The sequence below is a fragment of the Indicator indicator genome, chromosome 30, assembly GCF_027791375.1.
Source record: "Indicator indicator isolate 239-I01 chromosome 30, UM_Iind_1.1, whole genome shotgun sequence".
Classification (NCBI taxonomy): Eukaryota; Metazoa; Chordata; class Aves; order Piciformes; family Indicatoridae; genus Indicator; species Indicator indicator.
In genome coordinates this window covers 6,709,312-6,724,482 of record NC_072039.1, presented here as the reverse complement: position 1 = coordinate 6,724,482, position 15,171 = coordinate 6,709,312, and the positions used below count along the sequence as shown (strand labels likewise).

The 15,171-nt window shown below is 51.6% G+C and overlaps 2 protein-coding genes across 2 annotated transcripts; one reads left to right on the top strand and one right to left on the bottom strand.

Annotated features, from left to right (window-relative positions):
• Positions 1–319: 319 nt before the first annotated feature.
• On the bottom strand, positions 320–3,321 carry LOC128977098 (fibrinogen-like protein 1-like protein). Its single transcript, XM_054394567.1, has 2 exons — positions 3,169–3,321; positions 320–958 (listed from the first exon to the last, which is right to left on the bottom strand). The coding sequence occupies exons 1-2, from the start codon at positions 3,319–3,321 to the stop codon at positions 320–322; spliced, it is 792 nt and encodes a 263-aa protein (XP_054250542.1).
• A 2,154-nt stretch (positions 3,322–5,475) lies between these two features.
• On the top strand, positions 5,476–9,653 carry LOC128977097 (fibrinogen-like protein 1-like protein). The gene is given in 5 exon segments (XM_054394566.1): positions 5,476–5,479; positions 6,140–6,268; positions 7,228–7,278; positions 9,024–9,052; positions 9,054–9,653. Coding segments are annotated over 5 exon segments (813 nt in total).
• Positions 9,654–15,171: the final 5,518 nt, after the last annotated feature.

Below are 15,171 nucleotides of genomic sequence, written 5' to 3'. Positions count from 1 at the left end.
AGGGACACACGGATTGCACAGGGAGGGGAGCTTGCACTGCCTCCCCCTCCCCAGCACGGGAGTAGGTGCACCCACCCCAAATCAGTGCCTGTGTCCCATGCCAGCCAGCACTGCAGCACTGGGCAAAGCTGCTCCACGTGCCCAGGGCTCTGAGCGAGCGCTCCTGAGCCCCAGAACCGGTGACAGTGCAGGAGCTGAGGGCAGCACAGGACGTGCAGTGGGACTGGCACAGGGCTGTTGGCAGGCACGGGAGCAGGGCACTGAGCTGGGGGCGGTGGCACTCCCACAGGCTGCCGGGGGGCTGGGCGCTGCGGCAGGGTCAGCACACGTCTGTGGGTTTGACCAGGATGAGGGAGGAGGAGCAGTCGCCGTTGTCACAGAAGCCTGGCCACAGGATGTGGTTCTTGGCATTGAGCAGGACGTTCTGGCACCTGTCGTACCACCACCCCCCGTAGTAGTTGGCGCAGTTGCCACTGTACTGGTCCTGGTCCTTGTCGGTGGTGCTGAACTTCATGTTGTCGTGTATGCCTCCCTTCTTGGGGTGGTAGCCGGTCAGGTAGTCATCCCCATCCCCGGAAAAGCGGCCCAGCCTCAGCGGGTACCCAGTGGCCTCGCTCTCCACCCTGAAGATGTCATACTCGGCGTAGTGAGTGACGTTGGCTTTGTTCCTCACCACGAAGCGAACCTTGTAGGTGCCCTGCTGGGTCAGCAGGTGCAGGTACTCGGTGCCCAGCCAGTGATCGCCCTGCACGTTCCCAAAGCCGTACTTGTAGGTGGTCCAGGATTGCTTCCAGGTCAGCTCAGTGTCATAAGAGTTTCTCTGGACCACAGTCCAGCCCTTGCCTTCGGTGTCCATGTCGCACCACACCACGCGGGGAGGGGATCCTGCTGGCTGGATGACGTAGACCCCGCTGGGGCTGTTCATGTGGAGGTGACTGCAGTCTGCAGGGAACCAACCCTGCAGCAGATCAAACAAGACCTGAGGGCCCTGTACTGGAGGATGTGCTGGCAGGGCATTGCAAGGCAGCTGTGCTGGTGCTGCTCATGCTGGCTCTCACTGGGTGTTCCACAGCCAGTGGAACCCAACAGTGTTGGGAAGGTCTCTTATGTGCTGGTGATGAGAGGCAAGGATCGCTCTGCTTTGCAGCTCAGGTCTGAGTGCAGTGACCTGCTGTCCCTCTGTGGCTGCAGGCATGGGGAGACCTGCACCCAGCACCCTGTTACCTGGCTGCACTCAGTGATGGGCAGTATGACTGCACCCAAAGCTGGCAGCTTGCCAGCTGTCCCCCCAGCTCCTGTACTCACCAGTCTGGAAGCTGGCTGCACACACTGGGCTCATGCAGAGCAGAAGTGTCCCCACCATGATGAGCAGCAGCACCGTGTTCCCAGGGAGCAAAGCTGTCCCAGCCTGGAGCCCTGAGAAGGAAAGTCCTCATCACTGCCAGGAGCCCTGGACAGCTCCCTGGCTCCTGAGGAGCTCAGACCAAGGAAGGCAGAACCCTGGGGTCTGCTGGGATGGTAGGAGCTGCAGCTTTGGTGGGACAGATGCTGGATATTGTCCTCAGCTCCTGGTCCCCCACTGCTGTCATTTAGCTTGGAGAATCAAGCTTGGGTTGGAGGAGAGCTCTAAGATCATCAAGTCCAACCTTTAACCCAGCACTGCCAGGTCACCACTAAACCATGTCCCTCAACACCACATCTACACTGTGTTTAAATACCTCCAGAGGTCCCTGGGCAGCCTTGCTTTTCTACTTGCATTCCCCAGAACTCCAAGTGCCGTGGAAAAGGAAGAGGAGAGGTCACCCATCACTGTCATGCTGATGGGGAAATGTCTGGAGCCTGAGCAGTCAGTCCCACTGCCCTTAACTCCATGCTGGCCTCTGCCCCTTTGCAGCTGGGTTTCCTACCCTACCCACACCTCCTCTGTGTGAGGATCTCAGCTGCCCTGTTTGCACAGACCCAAGTTAATCATTGTCTGCACATCTGGTGGCGTCTCTCTTTGCTCAAGGGTACACACAAGTGTCCTGAGTTGTTTTCCCAAGGAAAGGAAAAATAGTCCAAAGCTCCAGATGTGGTGTGGTTGTCACCTGCAGTACAGGGAACCTGCCCAGCAGTTTGGCCTTTCTGGAGATCTACCAACTGCTGCAGAGCAATAAAGGAGTTAAGGAAAGGGGAAAGGCAGGCAGAAGGGAAGCAGTGTGAGCACCAAGGGCACAGGGGAGATTGGGACAATTTGGAGATCAAAGAGGGCAGGACTTTCGGGCAATGGTTTGTCAACAGTTACCAGCACCCAGCATGTCACCTGTGATGGCCAAAGGTCTGTCCTGGCCTCCTTCCCTGCAGAGAGCTGCCAAGAAATCAGCCCCATAGCTGGGCTGCAAACACTGATGCACTTTTTTGACCTTGATCACTTGAACTTTAGGAAAACCTTCTTTGCTGTCCAGGGAGGTCATGGAGTCTCTTTCTCTGGAGACTTTCAAAACCTGCCCAAATGTGTTCCTGTGCAACCTGCTCTAGGAAGCCCTGCTTCAGCAGGGAGGTTGGACCAGATGATCTCCAGAGGTCCCTTCCAACCCCCTCACAATCTGGGGTTCTGTGATTGTGTAATCAGTAGAGGCTCCAGGATGAAGGCAGTCCCTTTCCTAGGGGCCATCCCTGACCCCTAGATGCTTGTGACAGCTCTGAGTGAAAACAGGCTGGGGGGGGATGCCTACCCCTTCCCCTACACTTCCCTTCCTTGGCCTGTGTATGGTGAGAAGAAACAGGCTTGGGAAGGCTCTGCTGACCTCCTGTTCTTCCTCACTGCATGTGGGGTAGGCATGGCCATGACAGCCTGGTCCAGGCTAGGTGCTCTCTGGGAGGGCATCTTAAATACACTTGTGGCCAGCTTGTCAAGCAGCAGCTGTAGCATTTGGGACCACATCTGACAGGGAAGGTTTAACTCACTTCACACATTCCTGCAGGGTATTTCAGCAAACCTTCAGGACCAGGCTGGGGCCTCCATCTTGTCCCCCTCTTGTTTCAATCCTTTTTTCAGGCAGTGCTTTGGGAAGCATCAGCAGGTCCTCACCCATCACCTGCTGGCTGGACCTACATTGAGAGTGTCCTGTTGGGGCAGTTTGTACTCCTGTGTGCCACTAGCAGTGGGTCTTCGTCTGGCTGCAGTACACTCTGTCTTCTAGAAGGTGATGCTTCCATCAGCTGCAGATCCCAGTGGGGCAGTGAGAGCAGGGGAGGAGCAAGGGGGCAGTTGTCTGTCCCCATCTGCACAGGAGGCTCAGTCCTCTGCCTCTTCTCCCTCACTCCATGATTCAGCTCCATGTGCCACTTCTGCCTGCCTCAGCTGGGCTTGCTGCCCTGAGGCTGCCCATGCCCCCTCACCAATCCTCCAAAGACCACCTTGGAGGGCTCACCATGGGGTCCTTGCTGCAAGGACTTCTGTTATGGCTATCAATTGAGGGTAGCAGGAGGCACTGAAGGGTGACAGCAGGCAGGGAGACCCCAGTGCTCACATGCAGTGACAGGCTGGAGTGTCCACCACAGCTTGGCACCTCAGCTTGGGTGTGGGGAGCCAGTCCTGCTCCTGTGCACCTCGGGGGCACTGGGGCAAAGGGTTAGGAAGAGCCTGGTCACCTTGTGGAAATTTGGCTGCCAAAAAGCTATCAAATTAAAATGCTACAGCCACAGGTTATCTATCGAGGGACTTTGGGAAGCTCTTGTGAAAAGAAAGGTGCTTCACTGAAAGGAAACTGCTGAGGAGCCCTCTTGGATCAGGTCTAAGATATCCACTGCTATCCAACAGCATGGCAGAGAGAACTGCAGCCTGGAGCTGGCAAGAATCCCTTTTTCTGTGTGATTTTGGAGCCAGTGGTTTCACAAGGGGCCAGTGTGGAGCAGGGGAAGATAAGTCCCTTGGTGTAAAACATCCTCCTTGCTCTGCTGAAAGCAGAGTCGTTGAAGTAGCTCAGAGCAGGAGCCAGGCAAGGCACAGCGAGGTGCTGGCACAGTGGCAGGCTGGGCTTGTTCTGGGACCTTCACCACCACCTGCTGGTCTCCTGCAGGACAGCAGAGGTGGAAATGCCGCCTGGGGATGAAGGCAGCACGGGACCAAGCCTTGTCAGCACCAGCCTTGTGGCAGCAGAGCCCGTGTGGGTTCCCAGCAGTGTGTGGAGCATCCCTGGGCTGTTGCAGGGATATGCTCCAGCAGCTCAGCAACTGCTGGCATCAAACCACCAATGGATACCTCACCCTGGTCCTAGACTCGTGTCACTGAGTTACAAGGCAGCATCACCAGGCTATGCCACTGCCCTCCTTAGCATCCCCTCCCAAACCTGTGCCCTTGGCAAGCTGGTTTCAGACTGGGCTGCTCAGTGTCCAAGGTGCAGTGTCAGAGTGTCACTGAAGTTGGGAAGTCAACTCCTAAGGCAAAAAAGAGAACCATAGAATTGAAGAATCGTTTTGGTTGGAAGAGACCTTTAAGATCCAGTCCAACTGTTAACCTGGCACTGCCAGGTCACCACTAAACCCTGTCCCTCAGCACCACATCCACATGGCTTTTCAGTCCCTCCAGGGATGGGCACCAGGTCACCACTAAACCCTGTCCCTCAGCACCACATCCACATGGCTTTTCTGTCCCTCCAGGGATGGGCACTCCACCACTTCCTTGGGCAGCCTGTTCCAGGCTTTCAGAGAATAAATTTTCCCTAGTGTCCAACTTAAACCTCCTCTGGCACAACTTGAGGCTATTTCTTCCTATCCCATCACTTGTTATTTGGAAGAAGAAACCAACTCCCACCTCACTTCAACCTCCCTTCAGAAGATCTCCCCTCAGCCTCCTTTCCTCCAAGATGACGGACCTCAGTTCCCTCAGCCACTCCTCAGAAGGTTCTGCTCTCTCTCTCTCTGATCCTTCATCAGCTTTGTTGACCCTCTTTGGACCTACTCCAGCACCTCAACATCCTTCTGGGAGAGAGGAGCCCAAAGCTGAACCCAGTATTTGAGCTGCAGCCTCACTAGTGCCAAGTAAAGGGAGACAACCACTTCCTGCAGTACCCTGCCACAGCTCCCTCTTGGGTGAGGCACCACGCCAGGGTAGGCAGACCCTGAAGGATGTCTAACAGAGATCTCCAGCATGGGCCAGGGCACAGGATGTCCCCACAGGATTTGGCATCAAATCCTGTAAGTAATAACCACTGAGCACTTGTCAGTTTGATGGAATTCTGAGTGCACATCAGTGCTGTTTGCTGAGGTTTGTTTGAGCCCTCTTATCACGGGAGCACAGCAGCTGGCGTGTGAGCCCTTAGGGATGAGGGCAAACAAACCATCAGCTTCCAGCCCTGATGACAACTGGAAGATGAGTGTGGTAGTTTGGGTCACCTGGCCCCACCTCCCCTGCTGAGCCCTATATAACAGCAGGGTTGGACACCCTGTCACCAGGCCAGACCTGCCACTCTGCGGGGTGCTCACAGAGACAACATGGGTGAGTGTGGGATGGGATGGGATGGGATGGGTGGTGGGATGGTTGAACTTGAAGGTCTTTTCCAGCCTGGTTAATTCTCTGATTCTGTGGGATGGGATGGGATGGGATGGGATGGGATGGGATGGGATGGGATGGGATGGGATGGGATGGGATGGGATGGGATGGGATGGGATGGAAAGGGATGAGATGTCCCTGTGCATCCCTGCCTCCTCTGCCTGCCTCTGCGCTTCTCTCCCCACACTGCAGCTCTGCTTTCCCCATTGTTTCTGGCCTCAGGAGGGTGGGACAACCCTATTCCAGCTGTACCTCAGCAGATGTCTCTGACTCTCCTGCTCCTCACTCTCTCTCCATTCCTGACACCCTTAACATCCCAGTTATGGGGTCCCCAGCCTGTTGCTTTAGCCCAGACCACAGCCAAAGAGAGGATGACACCACTCTTGGAAGCTGCCAATTTAGACCTGCAGGTTGTGGTCAAAGCCCCTGTTTCTCTGCATACCTTTGCAGAATGCTTCTTGTTCTGCTGTTCAGCAAAGCAAAAATAATCAGTGTTGTGGATTTCTCTACTCTGTAAGGTGGTTTTAACTCCTGCTGAATTTAGTCAGCCAGTTTTCTCTCAGGGGGTTTGCATTTCCAGACTCACCATGTGTCTTCTTTTTCCAGCTGCTTGTCACTCCAATCTTCTGCTCTTTGCCTCCATGCTGGCCCTGCTGGCCCCTCTTCTTGCTCTGAACATTGAGAACCTGGAAACATTGAAGGCAAAGCCAGAAGATATCATTAACCTGTATTCAGGTGAGCCCCAGCCTGCTCTGTGTTTTCTTTCTTACATCCCTAAACTCTCTTCATCCAAGCACTGGGAGCTCTCTCTTCTCTGCACAGAGATGGAGATGAGGAAAACTGTCTTGGGGAAGGGCAGGCACACTCAGAAATAAAAGGAACCTGGTCAAATCTTCCTGCAATTTCAGATCTTAAGCAGACACCACAAGATTTGGTAGTTCAACCTCCTCTGTTGTTAGACTGTATGTGGTAGCTTCTTCTAGGGAGCTGGAGACACTCGAAGGTGGAGGTGGAGGACCTCTCCTCCTGCTGTCCATAGTTTGTCTGTAGCCCTGAAACTTCAGAGAAATTGTGTACAAGTGACCAGCCAAGGGGCTTTCTGAAGCTTGCACATGGCTACAGGGCAGAGGGAACTCAGAGGTCACACCACTGACAGAGTTCACACACTGGAGGCTCTTGGAGAACACATCTCATGAAGATGGATGCTGGGACTGCTCTTTAAGGAGAGCACTGCTGCCTTACATACTGTGAGCTCCTTTTCTCCCTGAGTGTTTCTGAAGCTCTTTATGAGCTGAGTGAGCACATGAATCCCTCCAGCCACCTCTGAAAGGCAATGCAGGTTTGCAGCAACATCAACATTCAATCTTGGTCTGAAACCACACACACTCCATTTCCTTCTCCATCCTCCTCTCTACAAGCATCCCTGTACCCATCACCATTTGGATATGCAGTCCACTCCATGCCACCACATAAAGCCATAGTGCTGAGTGGACCAAAGGGCAGGCAGCCACCCAATGACCTCCCTCATCCCTTTAAAGAGTTTACAGCCCAAAGCTACCACATAGGAAGCAAAATGAGTCCAGTGGCATTGCTGAAGTGCCCTACAAAAACCTCAGTGCCTGTAGAGGCTGAAGTGACCTCAGTGCTGGGCACAGAGCTGCTCACCTCACTCTTTCTCTTTTTTCCCAATGCAGATAAACCTGGAGAGAACACGAAGAGCAGAGTTGATGAACCTCAGCAGCGCAGTAAGTGCCCCCCCACACCCCCCACAGGGAATAGGGAGAGCCAACAAACCTGGGAATAACCTGGCTAAGCTCCTGGGGGCAGGACTTGATGTGCTCCTCCATAACACATCACAGAGTCACTGAAGGTTAGGGGTTGGATGGGACCTCTCGAGATTATCCAGTCCAACCCCCCTGCCAGAGCATATCTGCATATTCCCTCCATCACTGCATTGCCTACACTTACAGTAAGAAATAGCCCTAGGTGTAGTGCAGCAGTGGATGTTGTGCAGCAGTAGATGTTTTGTACATGTCCAGATGTAGTGCAGCAGTGGATGTTGGGCAGCAGTAGATGTTTTGTACATGTCCAGATGTAGTGCAGCAGTGGATGTTGGGCAGCAGTAGATGTTTTGTACATGTCCAGATGTAGTGCAGCAGTGGATGTTGGGCAGCAGTAGATGTTGTGCAGCAGTAGATGTTTTGTACATGTCCAAATGTAGTGCAGCAATAGATGTTGGGCAGCAGTAGATGTTGTGCAGCAGTAGATGTTTTGTACATGTCCAAATGTAGTGCAGCAGTGGATGTTGTGCAGCAGTAGATGTTTTGTACATGTCCAGATGTTGTGCAGCAGTGGATGTTGTGCAGCAGTAGATGTTTTGTACATGTCCAAATGTAGTGCAGCAGTGGATGTTGTGCAGCAGTAGATGTTTTGTACATGTCCAGATGTAGTGCAGCAGTGGATGTTGGGCAGCAGTAGATGTTTTGTACATGTCCAAATGTAGTGCAGCAGTGGATGTTGGGCAGCAGTAGATGTTTTGTACATGTCCAGATGTAGTGCAGCAGTGGATGTTGGGCAGCAGTAGATGTTTTGTACATGTCCAGATGTTGTGCAGCAGTGGATGTTGTGCAGCAGTAGATGTTTTGTACATGTCCAGATGTAGTGCAGCAGTGGATGTTGGGCAGCAGTAGATGTTTTGTACATGTCCAGATGTAGTGCAGCAGTGGATGTTGGGCAGCAGTAGATGTTTTGTACATGTCCAGATGTTGTGCAGCAGTGGATGTTGTGCAGCAGTAGATGTTTTGTACATGTCCAGATGTAGTGCAGCAGTGGATGTTGTGCAGCAGTAGATGTTTTGTACATGTCCAGATGTAGTGCAGCAGTGGATGTTGGGCAGCAGTAGATGTTTTGTACATGTCCAGATGTAGTGCAGCAGTGGATGTTGGGCAGCAGTAGATGTTTTGTACATGTCCAAATGTAGTGCAGCAGTGGATGTTGTGCAGCAGTAGATGTTTTGTACATGTCCAGATGTTGTGCAGCAGTGGATGTTGTGCAGCAGTAGATGTTTTGTACATGTCCAGATGTAGTGCAGCAGTGGATGTTGTGCAGCAGTAGATGTTTTGTACATGTCCAGATGTTGTGCAGCAGTAGATGTTTTGCACGTCTCCAGATGTTGTTCAGCCCTAGATGTTGTGCAGCAGATGTAGTGCAGCAGTAGATATTTTGTACATCTCTAGATGTTGTGCAGCCCTAGATGTTGTGCAGCAGTAGATGTTTTGCCCATTGTAGATGTTGTTCAGCCCTAGATGTTGTGCAGCAGCAGATGTAGTGCAGCAGTAGATATTTTGTACATCTCTAGATGTTGTTCAGCCCTAGATGTTGTGCAGCAGTAGACGTTGTAGCCCCCCAGCAAAATCCCTCCCACAGGGCCAGACAAGCAGGCTCAGGGGCTGCTTTGCTTGTTGCTCCTCCATGTTCTCTCCTGCCTCAGACTTGCCCAAGGACTGCAGTGAGATCCGTGTCGGCCAGCCCCAGTGGTGTCTACGTGATCCAGCCCACAGGACTGCAGCCCATCGTGGTGTACTGTGACATGAGCATGGCAGGTGGGGGCTGGACAGTCATCCAGAGGAACAACAACAGCACAGAGATCACCTGGGCTGAGTCCTGGAGCACCTACAAGTATGGCTTTGGGAATGTGCTCGCTGAGTACTGGCTGGGCACTGAGTACATCCATCAGATCTCCAAGCAGAAGGTCTACCAGGTCAGGTTTGTCATCTGGGATGCCACAAACACCACCAAGTTTGCAGACTACAGCCTCTTCTATGTGGAAGAGGAGTCCCAGGGCTACCGGCTGAGGCTGGGAGTCTACTCAGGGACAGCAGGGGATGCCATGAGCTCTAACAGTACTTCCTCAGTGCATGACAACATGAAGTTCTCTGCTAAAGATCGGGATCAGGACACTTACAACGGGAACTGTGCCTCCAGCTATGGGGGTGGGTGGTGGTACTCAGGGTGCTACTCTGCACGGCTGAATGTCAAGGGGGCCATAGCATGGGGCAGCCTCTGCAATGGGAACTGCAAAGCTTCTGCCATCCTCATCAAACCAGCTCCCTACTGCTAGTGGCATTTTCTGTCCAACCTGAGTCTAGTTCTGGCTCTGCAAGGAGATGGGAAAAGCTAAAACACAGCATGGCCAAACCTAGTGGGCTAGGGAGTCTTTGTTGAGGTTGGTCCTATCCTAGCTCCTGAAGAAAACAAGACAGTTTCCTCTTCTTCTCCCTCCTGTAGATTCCCTCCACTCCTCAACTGTGCCTTTATCCTTTTGCTCAGAGTCAGATCATTTTAATTGTGTTAATAACCAGAGCAGTCTCTTGCAAAACCTGGAGTTTCCAGGACTGTGGTGTGCTTCATACAAAATGTGAAACACCCAAGCCAGTGAACCTGTATGGCTCTGTAAGTTAATTTACATCCTTAATTTCAGGCAAACTACCTGATTTCCACTTGCTGAAGATCTTGCTTGAGGTATTAATGTGCACAGTGAAATCCCCACTCTGTACTTTCTATATTTCTGGCTTAATAGTTGATAAATATTCAAATAAATATGTATTAAAAAAACCAAACAAAACACCAAACCAACACCAAAATAACATCAAACTGCCTCAACTGTGAAAGTCTATTTGAAATCTTTGAAGTGGTTAATGTGTTACAAGGTTTCCATCCCTGAAGCTCAACTTTCCTATGGGACAGGCATTTGGGATTGCAGGGCAAAAGCACCACATGAGGTGGTAGATGCCTCATCCCTGGAAACATCCCAGGTGAGGCTGGAAGGTCTCTGAGGAACCTGATCTAGTTGCAGGTGTCCCTGTTCACTGCAGGGGGTCGGATTAGATGACCTTTAAAGGTCCCTTCCAACCCAACCCAGGCTGTGATTCTGCTCTAAACAAAACTTGAAACACTGCTGCAGATTTCTGCCTTTGCACAGAAAATGCAGAGGTCTTCAAGCAGGATCTATTGTCTCTGCCAGGACCAAGCCTTTGAATCCATCATTAGACCATTGACCCACCACAGCAAAGAAGCATTTCCTGAAAGGATCAATATGTTCCCTTCTCTGAGGGAAGGAGCACACAGAATCATAGAATGGCTTAGGTTGGAAGGGACCTCAGAGATCATCTACTCCAACCTCCCCACCATGGGCAGGGACACCTCTCAACTAGACTTGATTGCTCAAGGCTTCATCCAACCTGGCCTTGAACACCCACAGGGAGGAGGCATCCACAACCTCCCTGGGCAGCCTATTCCAGAGTCTCACCACCCTCATACTGAAGAACTTCCTAAGATCCAGTCTAACCCAGCTCTCCCTCAGCTTCAAACCATTCCTCCTTGTCCTGTCTCTAGACAGCCTCATGAAAAGTCCCTCTGCAGCCTTCCTGTAGCATCCCTTCAGGTGTTGGAAGGCAGCTGTAAGGTGCCCCCAGAGTCTTCTCTTCTCTAAGCTGATCAAGCCCAACTCCCTCAGCCTGCCCTCATAGCAGAGATGCTCCAGCCCTTGGGTCATCTCTGTGGCAGCTGCCATCCATTTCAGCTTCCAGCCACTGTGGTATTAATGTGCTAAAACCTCCTCCAACAGCTTGAGCTCTGGAGAGTCTTTGGCTCAGTGAGATGAGAGCTGCCACCTTCACAGAAGCAGAGAACCATAGGCTAGCAAAGAGAAATGAGTGAAAACAAATCTTTTCTGATCTCATTATGCTTGTGGGGGGGATTTTGGTACACTGTGGCTTTGCTGGGTCCCTGTGTCTGCCTTTTCAAGAGGTATTTCTCTGCCTGCCTCCTACCACCTCCTGCTCAAGCCCCCTTTGCAAGTGAGTCATGAGGTGCATGACAGGCAAGAGGAGGCAGCTGCCAGCTCAGAAGGAGCTCTGTGCTCAGTGTAGGAGATAATAACTTCAATAAAATGTTCTCAGCTGTCAAACTTGGGAACTTCTGCTTGCATTTAGAAATGGGGGGGGGGGGCAGGGTTGGCCATCTCTCTTGCCTTAAAATAGATTTGGAGTTGTGTGATTACAGTGACCTTCTGCTCATGGCCTCTCCTCCAGGACCTGATGCTGTGCAGCACTGCTGTGGTGGAAGGCAGCAGAGAGGCAGCAGCTCTGTGTTCCCACTCACTCTGCAGCCTAACATCCTCCTGCAGCTTTCTCCAGCCACCCTCAGGTGTGCCTGTTCTGAGCTATTTCCTCCATCACCAAACCTTGTTGCTTGCTGAAATTCATAACCCTTTCTATTTCCTCCATTTCTTGAAGGTGATTTCCATCTTCTGAATGGCATCCAAAAGTCTCCTCTCCTCTGTTTAGTATTCCTGATGCCTCTTCTGACCTTCTCAGTGTCTGGCTGTGGTTAGGTTGATTATATCATAGAGAATCATAGAAGAGTGTTAGGGGTTGGAAGGAACCTCCAGAAGTCAAGTCCAACCCCCCTGCTAAGCAGGACCACCCAGATCACACAGGAATACATCCAGGCAGGTTTTGGAGATCTCCAGAGAAGGAGGCTCCACAACCTCTCTGGGCAGCCTGCACCAGGGCTCTGTCACCCTCACAATAAAACTTTTTTTTCTCCCTGTTGAGATGGAATTTCCTGTGATCGATATTTATTCCAGACCTTCACCACTGTGTCCATAAATGCCCTCCCTACATTTTAGCCTTTTGACTGCTCCTTTTAACAACCTCCTTTTAACAACCTCTCTGCGGATGCTGCCCACTCTTCCTACCCATACAGCTTCTCTGGTCTCCCTGAACATGACATATCCAGGCCACCAGCTTTGCTGCTTGGTTGATAATAAAACTTCCACAATATGTTTCCCTTCTATCTTATTCAAGGTAGCAATGGCAATAGTTTCAATCCTGGGGGGGGGTTGGTTGGTTGGTTGTTTTTTTAGGACTTTATATTTGCTTTTTTTTTTTTTAGGACTTTAAATTTTCATTTCTTTTAGGACTTCACATTTGCATTTTTTTTTTAGGACTTCAAAGGGTCTCCATCTTGAGGGACTAAGCTGGGAGCTGTGTGTTTCTCTGCATCTGTGCAATACCCTTCAGGTTTCAGCCCAGCCCATCACCATCCATCCCTGTTGGGACTGCACCTTCCAGTGTCCCAAGCTCTGTCTGGGTCAAATGCAGACTCCTGTGCTGGTCCCAACAACTCACAGTTTCCTCAGGTATTAACAAATCCAACCTCTTTGTCCCAGCACCATTCTCCTCCCAGACAGATGCTATTTCTCCCTGCCTATGTATGGTGTTGGGATCATTTTGGAGAATTGCTCTGGGAACTCTGACCTCTAACCTCCCACGTGGCAGTTGCATGTTTTGGGACACCTCTGAGACATCCATCTTGTGGTGCACTCAGAACCACAGCTCCCTTGCCTCACTCTGAGACTGTTGCATCCCTATGGCTGTGCCTTCTATTGCATATTTTAGGTCCAAACAGCCAGTTACAGTGCTGCAGCCTGCCTGTTCCTGTGTGGGGACACCTGCTCTGGTCCACTCCTCACTGGGGAATGTTCCTCCATGGGAACCAGCACCTCCTTCCCCAGTCTGGGTGCATTTCACCCATGATATTTCCCTCCTCTGAAGCACAAGACCAAGGATGAGGGAACTATGATGTCCCTAAAAGCCTCACTGATGTATTTCTCTGCTTCCCTCAGACATGAGTTGTCCCAGAGGACTGAAGTCTGCCTGCAGTCAGTGAACAGATGGCAAATGATCAAATGATCCTGGGCAAAACCATGGAAAGTCCCTTTTGCACAGCATAGCCCTGCACAGAGGGGTGATCCCAGGAAGCTGGCATATCTCTGTTATCTTTTCCTCTTGTGTCTTGCCTAATTCTTCATTTCCCAGGACACACATGTGCTCATTATTGCTTTAAAAGGTCTGCAGACAGTACTTTTAAAAGGACTTCTCTCTTCAGCACCTTGACAGGCAGCTTGGAACAGGCTGATGTGGTTGCAATGAGTCATGGTAGGAGGAGAAGGGGTGCTGGGAGGGAAGGGAGCTACAGAGTATAACAAATCTGGGTGAAAGCTAAAGAAATGGTCCCCAAGTGAGGTGTGCACCAACTGGTGTAGCAAACCATCTACTTGTGCATGTTCTTCTTCCCTTGGCTGGCTGCTCACTGCCCTGGAGCACCCAACAGGACTCACCTGTGTGATACAGAGAGTGCCCTACTCCATTTGCAAGCTGGATGAAGGTTCGGATGCCTGCAGCCATCTATATCAGCTTTCTGCCACTGCTTATTCCAGGTTTTCATCACAGGCCCCTAGAAGTTGTGCCTGGGTGATCTCCAGGCATGTGTGCTTGTGCCAGGCTGTGGAGCTGGGAAAGAAGTTGCCAGAAAGTGGTTTAATCCTGAAATTATATCCACTTTGTTCCTCTGCAGCTCTGGTCAGTGAGGAGATGCTTGTGATACAGGTCTGGCTGCTTTGGCAGGTACTAAGCCCTAGCAAGAACTCTCAGTATTAGTGCTGTGAGACACTGGCACAGGTTGCCCAGAGAGCTGGTAGATGCCTCAGGGATTCCCAGAAACATTGCAGGTCAGGTTGGACAGGGTTCTGAGCAACCTGATCTAGTCAAAGGTGTCCCTGCTCACTGGAGAGGAGTTGGACAAGATGACATTTAAAGGTCCCTTCCCACCCAGGCCATTCTATGATTTATCAAAGATAAGCTGGCATGGAGCAGAGGAAGAACACCAAGCCCTGCCTGCTTGCATCTCTCAGGACACCTCAGGGGTGAAGTTAGTCCATTTTAAGGACCACATGGCTACAAGGTGTGGAAATCCCACTGCACCTGAGCTCATCGTTGTCCTCCCTTTGGTCACAACAGCCCCATACAGCGCTACAGCCTTGCGGAAGAGTGGCTTGAAAGTTGGTTGGCAGAGAGGGATCTGGAGGTACTGGTTGACAGCCAACTGAACATGGGCCAGCACTGTGCTCAGGTGGCCAAGAAGGCCAAGAGCATCCTGGCTTATATCAGCAATAGTGTGGCCAGCAGGACCAAGGAAGTGATCTCACCCCTGTACTGGGCACTGGTGAGGTCACATCTCGAGGGCTGTGGTTAGGTTTGGGCCCCCCATATTACAAGAGAGACATTGAGGTGCTGGAACACTTCAAGAAAAGATCAGCAAGCCTGGTGAAGGGTCTGGAACACCACTATGAGGAGCAGCTGAGGGAGCTGGGGCTGTTCAGCCTGGAGAAGAGGAGGCTGAAGGGAGACCTTCTGGCTCCCTACAACTACCCGAAGGGAAGTTGGAGCCTGATAAAGGCTGGCCTCTTCTCCCAGGCAACAAGTGATTAAGTGGCCTTAAGTTGCACTGGGTGAGGTTTAGACTGGATATCAGGAAAAATTTCTTTCCTGAAAGGGTCGTCAGGCACTGGAACAGGCTGCTCAGGGGAGTGGTTGAGTCACCATCCCTGGAGATGTTTAAAAGACATCAGGATGAGTTGTTTAGGGACAGCTGGGTGCAGGGAGGTGCTGGGTTAGGCCTGATGATCTTCAGGTCTTTTCCAGGCAGGTGATTCAGTGATTCTCTGTGACTCTTGCCTTGAGTGTTTGCATCCCCCCTGCGCTGCTGCTGGGCTCCGGCCGTTCCTCCCCCGG

What these genes read in the sequence shown, in the direction of transcription:
- LOC128977098 (XM_054394567.1), bottom strand. Translation starts at nt 3,321, where the DNA reads ATGGAGCTGAATCATGGAGTGAGGGAGAAGAGGCAGAGGACTGAGCCT. An exon ending in CACCTTCTAGAAGACAGAGT is followed by an intron (nt 959 to 3,168) that starts GTACTGCAGCCA and finishes GATCTGCTGCAG; the next exon opens with GGTTGGTTCCCTGCAGACTG.